Genomic DNA, 21,934 nt, shown 5'->3' on the forward strand with positions numbered 1-21,934 from the left:
CGGCGCCAAGAACTCTCGAACTCTGGAACTCTCTCAGGGTTCCTTGGGGCGGGGACAAGCGGGCCCGCGAAACTAGCAGGACTGAACCAATTTTCTTGGCAGGGGGAGAGCTAGAACAACCCAATGTAAAGCATACAACAGATGGCAAGGTAAAGGATGATATGAGGACTGTTTCATAGTGACAAATCTCTACTTGCCAACAGACTTCAAGTCGGAACAACCAGCACCAGCTCCAAACACCTTGAGGGCTCCAATACCCAGCAGCTCTCGCCATGCAGTCTTGCTGGCCGCTATTTCAAAACTCTGTCAGTCATTACCCAACAGACTAAATAACAGACGTGTTTACAGAAGTGGGGCTAAAGTATCCACTTCAACAAGTGGCTGCCCAACTTTTGAACTGTACAACACATTTAGAAGGGGGTTCTGGCTGTGGTGCACTGGGCTGAATGCACACGTTGCTGTGTACAAGGACCCAGGTTCAAGCCCCAGTTCCCTACTTGCAGGAGGGACATTACCTGAGTGGTGAAGCAGGGCTGCAGGTGTCTCTTATTTTTCTCCCTCTCTTTCCCTCTCCTTCTACCCTGTCCCTCTCAATTTCACTCTGATCAAATAAAATAGAAAGAAAAAAAAAAAAAGCCCCCTGGGAGCAGTGTATTTGTAGCTCCAGCACTGAGCCCCAGTGAAAACCCTGGGGGCAATAAAAATCAATTAAGTAAAACACATTTAGAAATATACTTTACTAGCTGGCAAAACAGCCCATTGGGATAGTACACTGCTTTGCTGTATGCATGACCCAGGTTTGAGCCTGGCCCCCAGCATATTAAAGGGAGTTTCACAATTAAAGAAGCCAGACCTTCCACCTTCTGAATCCCAAAGTGACCTTAGGTCCATACTCCCAGAGGGTTAAAGAATAGGAAAGCTATCAGGGGAGGGGATGGGATACAGAGATCTGGTGGTGGGAATTGTGTGTAGTTGTACCCTTCTTATCCTATGGTTTTGTCAATGTTTCCTTTTTATAGATAAAAAAATAAAAAATAAATAAATCACCCATGAAAAAATAAAGGGAGCTTCAGTACTGGGATATCTTTCTCTCTCTCTCTCTCTTTTAATTATTTACCATTGGACAGAGACAGACAAATTGAAAGGGGGAGGCATGGGGGAAGGAGGAGAGAGACAGATACCTGCAGCCCTGCTTCACCACTTGTGTAGCTTTCCCTCTGCAGGTGGGGACCAGGGGCTTGAACCTGGGTCCTTGCACACTGTAATGTGTGCACTCAACCAGGTGCGTCTCTGCCTGGCCCCTGCCTTCTCTTTCTGTATCTAAAAGGCAAACAAAACCCACTATACCTGTTGATCCAAAATACATACATGTTTACATGTCTGTGCACATGCCTACATACATACACATATAAACTAGACACACGTTTTCATGGTATGGTACCTGTACTTAGTATGTTCCCATGCTCACAATACTGGCTCTCCTTTATCTGTGGTCCTATTTCATTTCTTTGTGAAAAGGCTGCTGGTTGCATTCTGTCAATTGGCACTCGGGGTCACTGACATGGGGCACAGACCATGACTCAGTGACCTCCCCCTCGTCCTTCCCACCCAGCTGTAGAGATGATGCTAACACAAGCCCCAGGGGGGAATCAGCTGCACTTGTTAGAGCCTCCGGGTCAGCACACCTGAGGCTCTGAATGAAGCTCCTGGTTCAATACTTACACCAAGGTAGAGCTGAGCAGGGCTCTGGTCTCTCTCTCTCTATCCCTCCCCACTCCCTTCTTCCATGTTTCTCTCATTAAAAGAAAAGAAAAATTAAATACAAATAAAATCTTACAAATAAAATAAGATCTTTGGTACCATCTTTTCCTGCCACAGTGAGAACAGCAGTGTGTGACCAGGAGCAGGGACCTGGATGAGAGGTGAGCACAGCAGCCCAGCTGAGCCCATCAGGCCCCGGCTGCTCGCTTCCTGGCCTCCTGCACCCCAAGACTGGCTCTGCCAGCCCTGCAAAGCACCCACTCGAGATGGTGGCCACCAGCCCGAGCAGAGGAACTTCTGCATGTGTGTTAGGAAGCCCCAGACTCTATACCCCAGGTACTAAGCGTAGATTCTGGGGGCTGGGTAGTGGCTCACCTGCTAGAGCATACTGGTTACCATGCAGCAGGACCCGGGTTTGAACACCTGGTCCCCACGTGCAGGAGGCAAACTTCACAAGTGGAGAAACAGCAGGGTAGCATCCCTACTGATTTCTCTCTTGTCTCTATTCAGTAACTGAGTAAAAACTTTAAAAGAGTAGATTCCAATTTCCTTTCTGTTTATTATTATTATTATTATTTATTATAATAACAGAAAGAGAAGGTAGGGAGAGAGAGATGGAGGGAGAGAGACTAGAGTACTGGAGCTGTCTTCAAGATGGTGGAGGTCGGGTTCAAACCTGGATTGTGCATCTCTATGGCCAAACAGCACACTATTCAAGTGAGTTAAATGACCAACTCTGGGGTTTTTTGTTTGTTTTTAAAAATAAGTGATAGATGTTGGATAGGGCAGAATAAAAGCAGGTGAGAGGCTGGAGATTTTGCATTTCTCTTACGACTGTTGCAGAAGCCTTCTGCATGAGTCTTTGGCAGAGTACAAGTGACTTATGTGCCTGTGAACAGCAGTGAGAACAGAGCAGCACTTGTACAAGCAGCTTCTGATCCCAGCTGAATGCCAGGATGTAACCTGTGACCCTGCAGTGAGAAGGCATTTCCTTTTGACATTAGTACCTTATGATTGATGATGTTTGTGGTGTTGCACTTCTGCCCAAATTAAATCAACTTATTCTATCTGTAAAGTACAGCACCTCTTATTTTTATATTTATTTATCTATTTATTTTTGCTTATATGGCTATTGCTGGGGCTGGATGCCTGCACTACAAGCCGACTGTTTCTGGGAGCCATTTTCCCCCTATTTTTTAAAAAAATTTTTACTGGATAGGACAGAGAAATTGAAAGAGATGGGGAAGATAGACACCTTTCACTGCTTGTGAAGCGACCCTCTGTAGGTGGGGAACCAGGGGTTCAAACCGGGATCCTTGCACTTCATACTATAAGTGCACTTAACCAGCTGTGCCACTGTCTGGCCCCCTTATTTTTATTACTAAAAAATGTATTTATTTTAATATTTACTTGTTAATGAGAGCAGGAGAGATCCTGCACATTTTATTGGGTGCCGGGCATTGAACTGGGGACCTTGTGCTTAACAGTCCAAAGCTACGTCCTCAGACCTATAACATTTTAAATATTAACCCATACACAAGCACAGATTATACCTGCATTATTAATAGTCCACTCTGACTACAAAGATTAGACTCAGCGATGAAAGGGCTCTGCTGCCATCGTGTGGTAATGTTTGGACATTGCAGTTTGGGGAGTTAGGTGCCAGTCAAATGGAATAGTTGGTTTTCATTTTAGCTAACGTGGGCTTTCTGGCCAGAATTTGTTGGATTCCTGGAAGTTTTATGAAATACTCTTACTCCCATAGGATATGTGCTTCATGATCTTCACTTCCTTACTGGTTCTAGAAAGCCTCTTTAGTTTCTTTATAATTACCTTCTAAAGGAATATTTCTCAGTTACTTTTTTCTTTTTATTCTTAGACAAAGCTAGAGACGTAGAGAGGCAGAGTGGGAGAGACAGAGAGAGAGAGAGACCACAGCACTGAAACATCCTTCAATGCAGTGGGGAACGAACTCAAACCTGTGTCATACACATGGCGAAGCAAGGTGCCATCCAGGTGAGCTATTTCCCTAACCAGAAACTTACTTTCTGGATCCAAGTGTACACAAAATATTTAGTCTTCAGTGTCATCAATAATCATTAAATGAAAGAAAATAGTAAAAAAAATTTTTCATTCTTATAGGACAGAAATTGAGAGGGGAGGGAAAGATAGGGAAAAAGACACCTGCAGACCTGCTTCACTGCTTGTGAAGCGCCCCCCCCCCCCCCACAGGTAGGGAGCTGGGGACTCAAACAGGGATCTTTGTGCCATTCCTTGCACTTCATACTATGTGCACTTAACCTGGTGCACCACCACCTGGTCCCCTCAATTTTTTTGAGGTGTCAGCATCGTGCCCCCCCAAACAAGAACAGATCTTGTTAGACCAATTGGTTAATTCGTGCATGTCAGGAACGAGTGATGGCTGTCCCAGTGTGTGAAGCTTCAGAAGCAAGAACCTCCACTTCAGGATAGTCCAGATCATGTGCAGAGGTCTGCCTGCTTTCCCTCTGCATGAAACCGTCCCATGCTTTACAGGGGCCTGCACAGGTACAGCAGCAGAGCACCTGCCCTGCCTGCAGGGGGTCCCAAGTGACCCCAGCCCCACCAAGAGGAGAGAGCTCACAGGAGTCTCCACCCCAAATCTCCACCCCAAAGTAAGATAAAAAAAAGGACACAAACCAACATCATTTGGGAAGGTGGCTCAGTGGTCGAATGTGTGTGTGTGAGACTCTGAGCTTGAGCTCCGGCATATTAAAAAAGAAAAAAAAAAAGGGCAAGGGCAGGAGGAGGCACAGCTTTCATATCACCATGCACAAGGATCCGGGTTCAAGCCACCTGCAGGGGGAAAGCTTCATGAGCGTGAAGCAGGGCTGCAGGTGTCTCTCTGCCTCTCTCTCCCTATCTGCTCCTCACCCTCTCAATTTCCCTTTGTCTCATTCCAAAATAAGTAAATATATGAATTTTAAAAAAGCAAAAAGCTGGGGGCTGAGTTTTTATGTGGAAAACTTAGAAATACTATGCATGTACAAACTACTGTCAACTCTAAACCATTAATCCCCCAGTAAATAAATTAAAAAAAAGCTTACAGTGGTGATTCAAAATTATACACAGTGATACTATTTATTTATTATTGGATAGAGACAGAGAGAATTTGAGAAGGGTGGGAGAGAGAGGAGAGAGACAGAGAGACACCCGTAGCCCTGCTTCACCGCTCATGAAGCTTTCCCCCTGCAGGTGGGGACCAGGGGCTTGAATGTGGGTCTTTGGGCACTGTAATGTGTGTATTAAACCAGGCATGCCACTGCCTGGCCGCCTTTCTCCTACATCTTTTTTGGTTTCTCTTTTAAACAGAGGAGATGTTTCCAAGAAAAATACTCTCATTTCTCTTCTTACAGTCACTGCCAGATATTTACCACTCTTAGGAGACTTTTTTTTTCCTCAGAGACTGAGAGATAGACTGAGAGAGGAAAGGCCCTACAGCACTGAAGCTTCCTCCCAAGGAGTGGAGTCTGGACTAAAACCTGGCTCATGTGAAGAGCAGAGCAGGTACACCATCCAGGTAAGTCATCTTTTGGGTCCCAAGGGGAAAAAAATCTTAAATAATAACTGTTAACTCCTAGAGCCACCAAAGCCTTAAAGGCAGCTACTTGTGTCTGTACTCCATACCGAAAGACCAGAAGGCAGGGAGCAGATTCTCATTCAGCCCCAGGGAGTGTTTTCCATCAGTGGAAACAGCACTCAGAAACTGGGGGGCTTGGCACCATTCAGCTTAGAGGACAGACCAGGAGAAGAGACTGAGAAGTGAAAACAGACTTCCTAGATTCTTCCCACACAAAGACAGACCCCCTAGGTTCACCTGCTCTATTCCTACCTTTAGGTTCCTGATTATTAAACTATTTTTTCTGCTTTATATTTTACTGCCTTTCAGCCACCAAGTTGCAGATGCTACCATGATGCCATCCTGACTTCCCCATGCAGATGACCTCATTGATATGTCCTGGAACCCCACCTCCCCAGAGCCCTTTCCCTAATGGACTAGGGAAAGACAGAAACAGGCTGGAGGTATGGATCCACCTGCCAATGTCCAGGTTCAGTGGAGAAGCAATTATAGAAGCTAGACCTCCCACCTTAAAGAATTTTGGTCCATACTCCCAAAGGGATAAAGAATAGGGAAGCTTCCAATGGAGGGGATGAGACACGGAGCTCTAGTGGTGGGAACTGTGTGGAATTGTACCCCTCTTACCCTACAATCTTGTCAGTCATTATTAAATCACTAATAAAAATTAAAAAAAAAAAAGAATTGAGCAGGAACGAGTCATAAGGCATGAGGTCTCGGCTGCTGAGTTAAGCAGAAGGGACACACCAAGGGCAGCATCTGGGCTGGGAGAGTGAGATAGGAGAGGGACACGGGAGAGAGACACGGGAGAGGCTGGGCAGGACAGAGTTCACATGGAGGGAGTGGAGAGAGGGCCAAGGCACAAAGCCACAAGCTGCTGGCTTTGCTTGGACAAGGGTGTGAATTGAGCAGAGGGGGGTGGAGAAGAGACTTGAGAAATGCTGTGAAGTGTTGTCCTCAGTGGCTGTGGAGACTTGGCAGGGGGTTGAGGGGTATCTTCTCAAGATCACATTCTCCAACTGGCAGTTGTATTTTATTCCTGGTCAAAGAAGCACTATTTGCAGAAACACTGACTCAGATACGCCCTCTGCTGGCACCCAGAGGATTTTTAGGTCTGAGGACTCAGGGTTGGGGAGAGGACTGAGGGGAGGGGTGGCCAGTCAGCAGGGACCAGTAGTGACCAAAGGGATTCACACTCCAAAGAGAGTGCAAATGAAGAGAGCAGATTGGGCACCTGGAGGCACAGGGAAACCAGGGTCCTACCTGCCTGTGAGAGGCACCTGGCTCTGTGAGTCTACTCTGCTCAGGGGGGCCACTGGGGTTGGGGGTGAGTATGGGTGGGTAAGCATAGGGAGGGGTCAGAAGCTCGGTTAACCCCCCTGCATTTTGAAGATAAAAAATCAAAGGGTCCAAGGGCTGACCTACCTTTTATTTACCAGGCTTTCTTTTACCTTTCTTTTATTTGACAGGGCAGAGAGAAATTGAGAGAGGGGAAGATGGGGGTGGGGAGACTCCTACAGCCTTGCTCCCCTACCTACTCCTGAAGCTTCTCCCCTTCAAATGGTGGCTGGAGACTTGAACCTGGATCCTTGTGCATGATGACACGAGCATTCTACTGGGTGCATTACTACCTGGCCCCTATTCAATAGTTTCCATATACAGAAGGGAATAAAAACCCGATGCCTTGTTTCTGTGACTCTCTTTTCCACTTCTGCCTTGCCAGCCTTCAGAGGACAGGAAGCAAAGGTTCTTTCATCAATAACCAACAGTGAAAAATGCTTCTGTTGGCTTTTTTTTTTTTAATACAAGTAAAAAAAGAAAATGAATTTCTGAGGATAAATGTCCAACAACAGGCAGTAATACAACCCTAAAATTGCACTGAAACATTTTTTCTGAGTTTGAAAGACCCTGGTCCCCATTTGCAGGGAAAGGGGGCTTCAAGAGTGATGAAGCAGGGCTGCAGGTGTCTCTCTTCCTCTTTGTCTCTCAGTTTGTCAACAAGAAAGAAAAAAAAAAGAAAAAGAAATGCCTACCAGGATGAGTGGAGCCATGCAAGCACCAAGATCCAGCAGTAAACTTGGTGTGTACACACACACACACACACACACACACACACACACACACACACACACAGGCACCCCAAATGGCAGTGGTATCGACATAAAGAGACTGTGGTCAGGTTAGAGAGATCTTTTGCCCTGATGTTCTGAGCAGTCCTTTCTGTACCCACACTGGCTGAGAAGAGGTCTCCCCCACATTCTAGCCCATATACCAGAACATTCCCCAGCTGAGAGTCTGGGTCTCCCACATACCTGCTGGGCCCGACCGCTGCCAGCTGGGGGCCTGGGCTGCACCTGCGCTCACGGGCTGGAAGGTGGAGGCGGCGGGCTGGGCAGGGCTGCTGGGCTCTGGCTGGCACTGCAGGGGAGGCTCCTGAGTCTGCGAGCTGCAGCAAAGACAGGGACAGGTAAGTGTGGGGGCCAGTCTTCCCCCCCAAAAAAAGCTCTGTCTTCTGCAGTAATTGACCATGTGAGAAAGTAATTGATCATGTGAGCATGGAGAGCCTGGGCTCTGGTGTGATTTCAAGACTCACACAGTCACTCAGAAGTTCACACCTAGTGTCAAGGGTGCTCAAGGCATCAACCAGAATGAAAGGGAACATTGTAAGGGTCATAGGAAACCACACGCTGACACATTGGCACTGGGGACTGAGATTCAGTTTGCTTCAAATGGGGCCCAGCCTGGCCCAGCCCCCGCATGCTCTCATCTTGGTTAGTGGAGTAGTTAGGCTCCTTTGGATTAGCGACAGAGTCAGCTGACCTCCTGGAAGCTTAGACAGTGAAGCAGCTAAAGGCTTGTGGACAGGGCTGATGCAGAGGGGACCCAGGGGGGAGTGACAGGTGTTGGGGCCAGAGAGCCTGGTGAGCAGAGACGGAAGAGATTTGCACTGTTAAACCCTACCGTCGGCAGCAGAGCAGATGCTACAGTCTAGGGTTCAAAGAATGTCCAGAGAGGGAGAGACCAAAACAGAGACCATAGCAGTAACTGGACAGTAACAATTAGAGCAGGGGTATCATATTATTATACTCATTAATACTGGGGCATGGGCAACATTATGGCATGCTTTTCTTTTTTTTTAATATTTATTTTATTTATTTATTCCCTTTTGTTGCCCTTGTTGTTTTATTGTTATAGTTATTATTGTTGTTGTTGTTGTTGGATAGGACAGAGAGAAATGGAGAGAGGAGGGGAAGACAGAGAGGAGGAGAGAAAGACAGACACCTGCAGACCTGCTTCACCGCTTGTGAAGCGACTCCCCTGCAGGTGGGGAGCCAGGGTTCGAACCGGGATCCTTATGCCAGTCCTTGTGCTTTGCGCCACCTGCGCTTAACCCGCTGCGCTACAGCCCGACTCCCAGTGGCATCCTTTTCTATATAAGAATTTATAGAAACCCAATATAATAGACCTGATTAGTCACCCCACTGATGAAGGCAAATGTGTGCAGATAGTGAACATTAAAAAGACTACTGAGAGGGGCCGGGTGGTGGCACACCTGGTTAACCACACACATTACAGTATACAGAGATGCAGATTCAGGCCCCTGGTCTCCATCTGCATGGGGGAAGTTTCATGACTGGTGAAGCAGGACTGCAGGTCTCTCCTCTCTCTCTCTCCCTCCCTCCCTCTCTTTCTTCCCTCCTCTTAATTTCTCTGTCTCTATTCAACAAATAAATGATTAAAAATGCTATTCACTTATTTAAAAAATATACACTACTAATAAGTATGTTCAAATAAAACCCACAAAAGGAAAACACTTCATCTGGAGGGTGGGGAGAGAGAAGGGTGTTATAAAACATTAGACTTTGAACTGCCCTCAAATGTAATAGGCCACAGGAGAAAAAGAACAGTAGAGATGTAAAGTATCTATTTGCACTGATTCTCCTCCAGACATTAAAAAAATGGAAATGAAAAACAAACAAGTCTAAACTTAATGCTGGCTAAATAGCTCCCTTGGACAGTGCCCTGCCCACCCCCCCAACCCCCCACCCACCACCCCCCGTGCTGAAGGAAGCCTCAGTGTTATGGTCTCCTTCACTCTTTCTCTGCCTCTCTGTTGGTATGTTTCTATTCAGACAAAAAAAAAAAAAATGAACAGAAGAGGTGTACAGAATGAACCCCACACAATGGAGGGTGTCTGCAGAGATAAAAGACAGCGATAAAAAGAGGGTCAGTGCTGAGTCTGAGAAAAAATGAAAGATGAATGTTTGCAAATACTGAGCACTGACAAGACCCAAGCCTTTTCTGCTTGCTACAGCGGGATGCTGCCTGGCTCATGAACTGTGTAATGCGGTCAATCAAGAGAAAAGCTGGGGGGCAGGTGGTGGCACACCTGGTTAACTGCACACATTAGTGTACAGGGACCTGGGTTCAAGGCCCCAATCCCCACCTGCAGGGGGAAGCTTCATGAGAAAAGCAAAAGCAAAAGCAAAACAAACAAACAAACAAAAAACCGGTAACCTGTGGTGTGAGATAAACCCAGCACCTGGGTAAAGTACACAGCACATGTAGCCAGGAGGTGGCACAGCAGAGAAAGCAATGGTCCGTCAAGCATGAGGACCTGAGTTTGATACTCAGTATCGCATGTGCCAGAGTGATGCTCTGGTGTCCTCCCTCCCTCTCTCTCTCTCTCTCTCTCTCTCTCTCTCCTCTCTCTCTTCTCTCCCCCTTTCGCTCTCCCTCTCTCTCCCTCCCTCCCCCAGACCCTCTCTTTCTCAACAGATGAATAAAACCTTTTTAAAAATACAAAGTGAGGAGCTCGACGGTGGCACACCCAGTTACGTGCACATAGTACTAAGTGCAAGAACCTGCAAAAAGATCTCGGTTTGAGTCCCTGCCCCCCCCTCCATAGGAGGGATGTTTTACAAGCAATGAAGCAGGGCTACAGGTGTTTCTCTCCCTCTCTATCTCTTGCTCCTCTCTCAATTTCTCTATGTCCTATATCCAATAAAATGGAAAAAATGGCCACAAGGAGATGTGGATTTGTTGTGCTGGCACTGAGCTTCAGCAATAACCCTGGAGGAAAAAGAAATAATAAGGACTGTGAGACTCAGAATTTTCTAGAAGCCCCTCAGTCAGTCATTGACCATGGATGGACTCTACCTGGACTTGGAGGCAAGGCCAGCAGATGGAGTGACAACTCAATGCTCAGAGGAGCTCTGTCAGCTCTGTCACCAGCAGAAGATTTGCTGAGAAGTTGGGAAACCCACCCCGAGAACTCAGCATGGTATTGTTTATGGAGCTGCTTACCATTAAAGTCAGAAGGGGAACAGGCGAGGGGGAGGAGGAGGACAGAAAGAACAGAGAAACAGGGCAGCAGAGGGCTATGCCAGAGCCCACCCCCAGTTAGCAGGCAATGAGCACAAAGGTGAGTAGTGACAGAAATGTCCTCGGAACTCCAGCTATTTATTCAGTATTGTGCTACTGTTCTGAGACAAGGACATTTCTCCCTCACTCCATCATCCAGTTGATTTTTGAAGCACTAAGGCATATGAGACATGTTGCATAGATTCACTGCTCTGAACTTCCTGGAAATTAAATCATGGGGCCAGGTGGTAGCACGCCCAGTTGAGTGCACGCATTACCAAATGCAAGGATCCAAGCTCAAGGCCCCAGTCCCCACCTGCGGGGGGGGTGGGGGGGGGGAAGGAAGATTTGCAAGCAAATCCCTCCTTCTCTCTGTCTCTCTCACTGTTGTTCTCTTTCACCCCCTATCAACAAAATGTCCACCAGGCCACACAGAACATACCTAGTTTCAGTTATTCTATCCCTCCCTTTGGGTTCCTGCTTATTGATCAATTTGCTTTATATCTTACTGCTTTTCAACTACCAAGTTGCAGATGCTACCATGAAGTCAATCTAACTTCCCTGGGAAGACGACCTCACCAATGTATCCCGGAAACTCATCCATTTTATTGGATAGGACAGGGAATTTGAGAGAGGAGGGGGTCCATAGAGAGGGAGAGAGAAAGAGAGACATCTGCAGACATGCTTTACTGCTTGTGAAGTGTCTTCCCTGCAGGTGGGGAGTTGGGGGCTCAAACCCAGATCCTTGCATGGGTCCTTGTGCTTAGTACTCTGTGTGCTTAACCAGGTGCCCTTTTTTTTCAGTTGGCTTTTTGGGGGAAACTATGTTGAGTTCACCCCCCTGGCACTACTCAGGAGCACCAAGGACAAAGCCCATAGAGCTCCATGGCAGGTGGAATGGTGACTGAGTGCTTGCCTGCATCTTCCCACTCGGCTAGTGTGCATGTGTATATGTGTGCGTGCGTGCGTGCGTGCGTGCGTGCGTGTGTGTGTGTGTGTGTGTGTGTAGGAACTACAGACTAAAAGATGGACCTGGGAGGAAGTTGAGGAGTAGTCTACATGTATGAGGCCTTGGGTTCATTCCCGGCAAAATCTTAAAGATGCAAATAATAATAATTTTCAAGTCTCACCTTACATTCCCTAAATCCTAAGAAAAACAGGGCACAGAAAGCTCATTCACACTAACCTTACACCTGGGGCTTCAGTGCCCCCAGGATGCAAGTAAAGCAAAAGTGGTTTGGCCTATACAGCTCTGACATGGTGGTTTTTGTTTGCTTGTTTGTACTCTGCACCTGTGAATACACAGTCATTGCCTAAGAGTTCCGGACAGTGTTGCTTTTTTTTTTTTAATTTTTAATATTTATTTATTCCCTTTTGTTGCCCTTGTTTTATTGTTGTAGCTATTATTGTTGTTGTCGTTGTTGGATAGGACAGAGAGAAAATGAGATAGGAGGGGAAGACAGAGAGGGGGAGAGAAAGACAGACACCTGCAGACTTGCTTCACCGCTTGTGAAGCAACTCCCCTGCAGGCGGGGAGCCGGGGGCATGAACCGGGATCCTTACGCTGGTCTGCACTTGGCACCATGTGTGCTTGACCTACCAGGCTACTGCCCGACACCCCAGTGTTGCTTTAGTTTTCAGTGTTTTAGCCCTTTCTTTTTCATTTTATTGTCACCAGGGTTATTGCTGAGACTTGGAGCCCACATAAAGAATCCACCATTACTCCTGGCGATGTGTATGTTTGTTTAAATAATATACTTACATAATTTATATATTATATACATTTAAATAATATATTAGTCTAATTTTCTTTCTTTCTTTCTTTCTTTCTTTTTTCCAGAGCACTGCTCAAATCTGGCTTATGATGGTGCAGGGGATTAAATCTGGGAGTCTCAGACATGAGAGTCTCTTTGCATAACTACTATGTTATCTACTCTTGCTCCTAGTTTAATTTTCTTAAAACACACAAACAACAATTATAAAAATTATAGCCATAATAAATACACTGTCACCTAACAGAAAACCTATAACATAAGTAGCAAAACCTGGCTTTTTGGAACCTTCCATGTAACTGAAATGGATCACGTTGAATAGCAGCAAAAGATAGAAAACTAAGCTATTGTTAGTGTGCTTTAAGTGAAAACTAGTTATTTTTTACTTTTTAAATTTTTATTTATTTATTAGTTATAAGCAGAGATAAACTGAGAAGGGGGGATAGAGAAAGAAAGAGCCAGAGAGACACCTGCAGCCTGACTTCACTACTCCTAAAGCTTCCCCCTGCAGGTGGGGACCAGGAGCTTAAACCTAGGTCCCTGAGCACTGGAATGTGTGAGCTTAACCAGGTGCACCACTTCTTTTTATCTTTCTTGACAGAAGGAAATTGAGATGAAAGGGAAGATAGAAAAAGAGAGATACCTGCAGTGCTGCTTCACCACCCATGAAACTTACTTCCCTGTAGGTGGGGAGCAGAGGCTTGAACCCAGGTCCTTACAGATGGTAATGTGTGTGCCTGACTGTGTACGTACGCCACCATCCAGTCCTCCCTGAATTAGTTATTTTTTAAGTATGAATTCTAGCAGTAGAGCATGAGGATTGCATGCCCAAGGTTCCAAGTTTGATCCCCAGCTCAGTATAAGCCAGAGCTAAGTGGTACACTGGTATCTCTCATGAAAATATTTAACATAAAAAAATAAATAAATATAGTTGATGTTCTACCCACAAATTGCAGGAAGTGTGGTCAAAATTAATTTTTCACCAAGAAGTTAAATTTCTTTCATTTTCTCTTTTCATTCAATGACTGATTCTCTTGTATAACTAACCTCTCTCTGGGTACAGGAGAAAGAGTCAGCCAATCTAAATCATAAGAAAATTGCTGCTGTCTACAGCCATACCACCCTGAACACACCTGATCTCATCTGATCTTGGAAGAAAAGTGCTGCTGATTTATTAAGAGATGTCTTCAGATCCCGGACTATCACAGTCAGTTTTTGCGGATCAAAAATAATTGATTTTTTTCTTATTCAGAAAATTTCTGAGGTGCAGTCTCCCCAGTTTAATTTGCACTTAAGTTATGTTAAATTTGTACTGACTTGGGGAAAGTACACCAGTATTTCCAGACTTAAACAGTGTGTGTGTGGGAATGAATAGAGAAGGTGGAAACTTTATTTCTTGCCAAAACTCTGACTTTTTGCACCCTAGAAGGAATTTTGGTCCATATTCCTGGGGGGGGGGGGGAGTGAGAGGGGGAATATGACCAGAGGGCTCTGAACTCCAACTCCATCAGGGCCCGGAGAAAGAAGAGGAAAAAGGGAGAGACATTTGGATGTAGTAATAGGTGTAGGTGTGATCTGGAAAAGAAGAGAAGATAGGACAATGGGCAGGGGCTGGGGAGAGGCAAATCTATACAAATATAAACAGCTGTAGAATTAATAGTTCATATATGAAATCTTGGGAGAACTTCTGTAACCTTCTAATGAAGGGAATGAGGATACAGAACTCTGATGGTGGGAATGGTATGGAATTATACCCCTAAATCATCAATAAAATTTAAAAAAACAAAGAAAAAAATAGAAACTTTATTTCTTAAAAAACAAACAAACAAACAAAAAAAACTTCAAGTATTGCTCTTACCAGGCACTGGAAAGCAGTGACTACTTACCTTCAAAAGATGGCGACCTTTGCATATCAGTGACCAGGCCAGTATTTGCCTAGTCAGCATAATTGGCCCCAAGGAAAGATGGATTACAAATATAGAAGTATCCTGCAACCACTATTACTGGAGCAGGACAGAGAAAAGGCTGCTCAAATTCTGTTTAAAAAATTTAATAGTTATTATCTATTTCATATGAGACATAAAAGAGAGAGGGAGAGGGCAGGGGGTGACGCACCTGGTTAAGGGCACATGTTGCAGTAAGCAAGGACCTGGGTTCAAGCCTCCAGTCCCCACTTGAAAGGAGAAAGCTTTGTGAGTGGCGAAGTAGTGTTGCAGGCATCTGTCTGTCTCTCTCCCTATCTCCCCCTTCCCTCTCAATTTCTGGCTGTCTCTGACCAGTAAATAAATGAAGATAGTAAGAGAGAGAGAGAGAGGGTGGGGGAGGGAGAGGGAGAAGGAGAGGGAGAGGAAGAGGGAGAGGGAGAGGGAGAGGGAGAGGGAGAGGGAGAGGGAGAGGGAGAGGGAGAGGGAGAGGGAGAGGAAGCTGCTAAGGTACCTTTCTGGGAGATACTGTAGCTTTCTGGCAGGGCCAGGCAGACACATCTGGCACGCAGTCCTGGCTGAACATATCTCTTGGCAGCAAAAAATTGCATTGATCATGATGAGCCTGTTCAATATCTATTATTATTATTATTATTATTATTGAATAGGGACAGAGAAATTGAGAGGAAAGGGGGGTAGAGAGGGAGAGAGACAGGGATACACCTGCAGCCCTGCTTCACCACTTGTGAAGCCTCCCCCCTGCAGCTGGCGGTCAACGGATTTGAAACTAGGTCCTTGTGCACTATAATGTGTGTGCTTAACCATGTGCACCACCACCTAACTTCTCCCCCACATTTGATATCTTTGCACTGAATGAAGATGCTGCTTCTTTCTATGCTTGTTTATACCGAACTATGCTCATGCTTGTTTATATCGAGCTACACACATATATGAAAAGTCTACAGCTGCATTTGCATATTACTTTGTAATACAGTAGAGACTAAGAAACACTAAGGTTAAAAATAAAAATACCATTTAACCTGAAATGCTATACAACTGTTTGGCCTAATGGTGCACTGTAAGCCTCCATGCTTTTAAAAGAATAATCTCCCAATGAAATATTTCTTTCTTTATTTTGGATAGAGACAGAGAGAAATTGAGAGTGTGTGTGTGTGTGTGTGTGTGTGTGTGTGTGTGTGTGTGTGTGTGTGCATGTGTGTGTGTGTGTGTGTGTGTGTTGGGAGAGAGACCTGCGGTTGTGATTCTCTGCTTGCCATGCTTCCTAGCTGTCTACAGAAGGAAATGCCATGTGCACCAGAAAGACCTGTCCTCTCTGGGCAGATGACCTCACCAATGTGTCCTGGAACCTCATCTCTCCAGAGCCCTACCCCACTAGGGAAAGATAGAAACAGGATGGGGAGGTGGTTGTGTGTGGATGCACCTGCTAGTGCCCATGTCTAGCTAAAAAGCAATTACAAAAGCCAGACCTCCCACCTTCTGCACCCCAAAAGGAATTTTGGTCCATACTCCCAGAGGGATAAAGAATAGGGAAGCTTCCAATGGTGGTGCTATGATACAGTGTTGGAAACTATAGAACTGTACCCTTGTGATCTTACAAATATGCTAATCATTATTAGGTCATTAATAATAATAAAAGAAAGAAAGGCCTACCCTGCTAATGTATATCATCATGCTAAGCCGCTTGTCTCTGCTGAACTCTGGTTCTGACAGGAGATTTGGGGTCTGCATACACACAGACACACACACACACCTATCAGCAGAGGGTGAAGGTAATACAGTTTGGTGTTTTGGGAAAGAGGGATTCTCCTTCCAAGGGGCTAAGGGCGACCCCATGGAGGATGTGACTGGGGGTCTTGGGAGACAAGAAGAACCTGAGAAGGAACACTTCACCGTTTTCAGTCAATCTTGGATGGACCTTGAAAAATTTATGTTAAGTGAAATAAGTCAGAAATGGAAGGATGAATATGGAATGATCTCACTCTCAGGCAGAAGTTGAAAAACAAGATCAGAAGAAAAAAAAACACACACACAAGTAGAACCTGAAATGGAATTGACATATCGCAACAAAGTAAAAGACTCTGGGGTGGGTGAGAATACAGGTCCAAGAAGGATGACAGAGGACCTAGTGGGGGTTGTATTGTTATATGGGAAACTGGGGAATATTATGCATGTACAAACTATTGTATTTACTGTTGAATGTAAAACATTAATTCCCCAATAAAGAAATGAAAAACAAACAAAAAAAAACAAGTGCTCACTTAGTTCACCGGGTCCATCCCGGCCTTCTATTTCCAGGTTCCTCTTCTCAGGAACTCTCAGGCAGCCCTTGCAGAACGTGAGCTCTGTATATCTCTGCTTGGTTAGCACCTCAGGATCCCCCAAAGCAACCCACACATGCCTTTGCCTTGAGATAAAGAAAAGGCAGGCGCCACACTCTTGCTGTCCCCATGCCTCCCAGGCTGTCATTGGGGCCAGGTGGCAGACAGCAGGACTTGGAGTGAGAGGCCTCCTCTCCCAGCACTAACAGCAGATGCTAGGGAGATGCTCTGGTGCTCTCTCCTACTCATCAAAATGCAGACTTAGTGGCCGGGTGGTGGCACACCTGGTTGAGTGCATATTTTACGAAGTGCAAGGAGCCAGGTTTGAATGCCCCAGTCCCCACTCGCAGGGGGAAAGCCTCACTGTTCATATGTGTAGCTCGATATTAATAAGCATAAAAGAAGGGGCATCTTCATTCAGTGCAAAGACATCAAACAGGGGCAGCTAGGTGGTGGTGCACCTGGTTCAGCGCACACATGTTACAGTGCACAAGAACCTGGGTTCAAGGCCCCAGTTCCCCCCTGTAAGGGGAAAGCTTGGTGAGCGGTGAAGAAGGGCTTCAGGTGTCTCTCTGTCTCTCTCCCTATCTCCCTCTTCCTTCTTGATTTCTCTCTGTCTCTATGCAATAAATAAATAAAGACAAGAAAAACTTTTTCAGTTGAAGAAAAAATACTGACTTAGGGGGCCAGGTTGTGATTCACCCTGTAAAAGGCATATATTACCAGGTGCCAGTAGGTGGGTTTGAGTCCCTGCAGCCACCCACCTGCAGGAGGGAAGCATCATGAGTGGTAGAGCTGTGCTGCAGGTTGTCTCTTCTACCTCTCTTCTCTCTCTGTCTGTCTTGTCCTCTACCAAAACATCACTACCTTGAGTGGTGGTGTGTTAGAGACACTGAACCCCAGTGAGGGATAGCCCTGGTGGCAATAAATAGACCTAGATGCAGATAGAGACACAGATATAGGTATGGCTATAACACCTAAATGGTGCTTAACCTGAAAATTTAAGGAGGTAGAGAATGACAAGAGGACAAAGGCTAGGACTGTATTGAAGAAAGACTGTGCAAGGCCACTATGAGATTTCACAGAGCAATGCTCCCTCTGCTGGCCGGGCTTTTAGCAGGCTTTATGGAAGCAACTTAGGCAATGGCTTTCAGATCAACACTCATGGGAAACAGTAACCAGGAAGCAAGGATGGGTAGAGAGAGAGGTGCTGTGGCCTCCTTTAGTGGACCCTCCAGAAACTTCTGGAATAAGCAGCTTCTGAGATGCCCTATGTGGGCTGCACCTGCCATCCCACCCTCCCTTAGTCAGCTCCCTGCATGTGGAGAGGGCCCTGTGGGCAGCCATCTTGGAGGTGGGGAGTCTGGGCTCTGAACACCGCCCTTGAGGCCTTCCACCCAGCCCCGCAGCAGTGGCACTTGGGCAGCCAGCAAGGTGTGTGCCCTGTGTGAAGGGACTGGGAACTCCTGGATAGAAAGCAGCCATCGGTAATAGATGGGAGGCTAAGAATCAGTCAGCATCTGCCTTACAGCGTCCCTACCCCCTCTTTTTTTCCTGAACACTGCTCAGCTCTGGCTTATGGTGGTGCGGGGGATTGAACCTGGGACTTTGGAACCTTAGGCATGAGAGCCTGTCTTTTTTCTTTCCTCCAGGGTTACCGCTGGGGCTTGGTGCCTGCACTATGAATTCACTGCTCTTGTGGCCATTTTTTCTATTTTATTATTATTATTATTATTGGATAGAACAAGGAAAAAATGAGAGAGGAGGGGAAGATAGAGAGGGGGAGAGAGAGACACCTGCAGACCTGCTTCACTGCTTGTGAAGTGAACCCCCTGCAGGTGGGGAGCTGTGGGCTCAAACTGGTCCTTCTGCTTTGTACCATGTGCACTTAAACCCAGTGTGCTACTGCCCGGCTCCCCCCATGAGAGTCTCTTTGCATAAACATTACACTATCTCCCCCACTCATTAAAGTTTTTTTAATTTGATACGACAGACAAAAATTGAGAAGGGAGCAAGATAGGAAGGAGAGGGAGAGAGAGACCTGCAAACCTGCTTCACCACTTGTGAAGCTTTCCTCCTGCAGGTGGAGAGTGGGGGCTTGAACCCTGGTCCTCATGCATGGTAACGTGTATGTTCAACTAGGTGCACCACTGCCTGGCCCCCTCCTATACAGTTTCTTACTGTGCTGATCACAAAAGCAAAAATGCTGATGTTAACTATGGAAATACTGAGTGTATATTCACTCAGCTGGAGGCATTTTCTAGCAAGGAGTGTGGGTGGTGCAGCCAGAGCCATAGAAAGCCTGTGAAACCCTGGGGTCTGGCCCTGCAAGGCAGCCAGAGGTCCTTTCATAACAACATAAAGTGCTGACTTTGAAGCAGCCCACTGTGCCAGGCCTTCCAGTGATGCTCTACACACCCTGATGGCTCTTGGCTGAACAGAATGAGTCTGATCCATCCTCATAAGGATTTTCATAACAAGAACTAAACTGTTGGTATCATCTTGACATTATGAAAAGCATTGCTGTCAGATTTCTGTGTATGGATGTGTTGACTCTGAGTGGCTTTCTGTAGGTGTTAGGTCTGTACAGGGCATGATCCTGCAGCCAGGGTATTCTCCTCCACGTGGATATGCCACCAATACATACAACGATGCCTCCTTCTCATCCTTCTTGGAGTCTCAACAGAAGAGTATTGAACTGATCACTCTTCCTGGGGCTGGCACTAACTAGGTGGAGGCAGTCACTTCTCCTCCTCCTCTGCCTCCCCCTTTTTTTCTTCCAGGGTTATCACTAGGGCTTGGTACCAGCACTAGGAATCCACTGCTTCTGGTGGTCATTTTTTTCCATTTTATTAAAGAGGACAGAGAGAAATTGAGAAAGGAGGGGGAGATAGAGAGAAAGAGAGAGAAAAAGAGAGGGGAGGGGGGAGTGAGTCCTAGAGCCCTGCTTCACTGCTTGTGAAGAATCCCTTCCCTGAAGATGGAGAGCAGGGGACTCGACCCAGTTCCTTGTGCAGGTCCTTCTGAATAGTACTATGTGCTCTTAATTGGATGTGCCACCATCTGTCCCCCACCATACTTCTTCATCTTCTGATTCGATGTGGAAACAATTGGACATGACACAAGGGCCGTTTCTCTGAAGGCTCTGTCTGTAGAGTGTTAGGTAGTGGAGGCATGTGCTGAGATGCTCACACGTGGGGCTAGACCACACCGTGCCCGCTCTGCAGGCTTGGCCACACTGTTCTGTCCTAGAACTTGCTGCGCTGTGCTTTCTATCCCCAGGTAGAAACACATTCCTTTCCTCTGCTTTGAACTGATCCAGTTCAAAGGATGGCCCCAGGTCACTGAGTGACCCCGTCATCTCACAATGACCCCAGGTCATTAATCAATAGCCCCAGGTTGCTGAAGGTGATGACATGGAGGCCACCCCTTGGACATCGACACATTCCAGACCCTTTCTGTCTTGGCTAAACTCACTTTCTATTCATCTACTTCTTGGTGACACGATTACCAGAGATCATGACTCCCCACTATGAAATTATTAGCAAACATCAGTGCCTGGCATTTAAACATGCAATAATGAGTGGTCTGGGAGATGGTGCAGTGGGTAAAGCATTGGACTCTCAAGCATGAGGTCCCCAATTCAGTCCAGTAGCACATATCTCAGAGTAATGTCTGGTTCTTTCTCTCTCTCCTGCTGTCTTTCTCATGAATAACTAAATAAATCTTTTTTGAAAAATCTGCAATAATGACCGAGATGAAAAAAAAATAGTGCAGGAGGACAGAGGTGATAGCATCATTGTTCTGAAAATTCATTCAAGTCTGAGGGTCTACAGATCCAGGTTCAATCCCCTGCACCACCAGAAGTCAGAGATGAGCAGTGTACTGCTCTCTATCTGTGTATCTCTGAATAAAATTAAAAAAAAAAAAAAGATAAAGTAAGGTCTACAAAAACTGGATAAGGCCAAGAGAACAGCACACTTTAATGATGGCCCTTTTGGTCACTATCAGGCCACCTCATCATCCGAGGCCTTAGTCAAGGAATCCTAGGATTCCCATATAGATATGATGGGTCTAGACCTCTAACAGGTCCCTCTCTCCAATATCACTGGTAATGTACATCAGGAACAACATCATAAACTCTCAGGTGGGCCTCTACAGGACACTGTCCTCAATGTAAAACAACAATGGTAAAAATTGCCCCACTCTCCGAAGGGAGGCTGGGTCAACAAACTCTGCCATTCAAGGACGACTGATCCTGAAATGAGTGCAGCCTAGAATGTTCCTAGGTTTGACCATGGTATGTGAGTTCAGATGGGCAGGGATGTAGAGGTTGCACAGGCTCCTGTGCTAAGTATGGATAGACAACGCCCTAAGTCAGATTGATGGGGTTTATAGTTCATGGTGTTTATATACTTTCCCTGTATTTGGGAGCTACTCTCTGCCCTGATCCAGCTTTCTAGTCCTATTCTCAACTTTGACATCATCTCCCCAGACAGTACTTTTAGTATGATAGCTATTGGGCTCAGGAAAAAAATGGTAAAGTCATGAAATTAGTAAAGTTATAAAGTCATATCCCTTGGAATATAACGAAAATAGACTTCCTAGATTTTTCCAACAAGAAGACCCTAAATCCCATCTGCTATATTCTTACCTTTAGGTTCCTGATTACTAATTAATTTGTTCTGCTTTATAACTTAATGCATTTCAGCCACCAAGTTGCAGATGCTACCATGACACCAGTCTTATTTCCCTAGGTAGATGACCTCACCAATGAGTCCTGGAACATCACCTCTCCAGACCCCTGCCCCACTAGGGAAAGATAGAAACAGGCTAGGGGGTATGGACCTACCTGCCAACGTCCATGTCCAGTGGAAAAGCAATTTCAGAAGCCAGAACTCCCACCTTCTATACCTCATAAAGATCTTTGGTTCATACTCCCAGAGGGATAAAGAATAGGGAAGCTTCCACTAGAGGGGATGAGATATGAAACTGGTGGTGGGAACTGTTTGGAATTGTACCCCTCTTATGCCACAATCATTTTGATCATTATTAAATCACTAAGAAAGTATATTTTTAAAAATTAATGCAGGCAATAAATGAGTGAATGTTTATGACTTATAGCATTTTAACTTTCCAGTGAGGAGGGAGAGAGTGATC

The 21,934-nt window shown here is 45.8% G+C and overlaps 1 protein-coding gene across 1 annotated transcript in view; it reads right to left on the reverse strand.

The window, feature by feature from the left end:
• PDLIM5 (PDZ and LIM domain 5) overlaps nucleotides 1-21,934 on the reverse strand; it is a 105,976-nt gene that overhangs the window by 50,363 nt on the left and 33,679 nt on the right. Inside the window, exon 7 of the mRNA XM_060188445.1 lies at nucleotides 7,690-7,823. Coding sequence (XP_060044428.1) covers nucleotides 7,690-7,823 — 134 coding nt within the window. The remainder of the gene's footprint in view (nucleotides 1-7,689; nucleotides 7,824-21,934) is intronic.

This window comes from Erinaceus europaeus, chromosome 3 (genome assembly GCF_950295315.1).
Source record: "Erinaceus europaeus chromosome 3, mEriEur2.1, whole genome shotgun sequence".
Lineage (NCBI taxonomy): Eukaryota > Metazoa > Chordata > Mammalia > Eulipotyphla > Erinaceidae > Erinaceus > Erinaceus europaeus.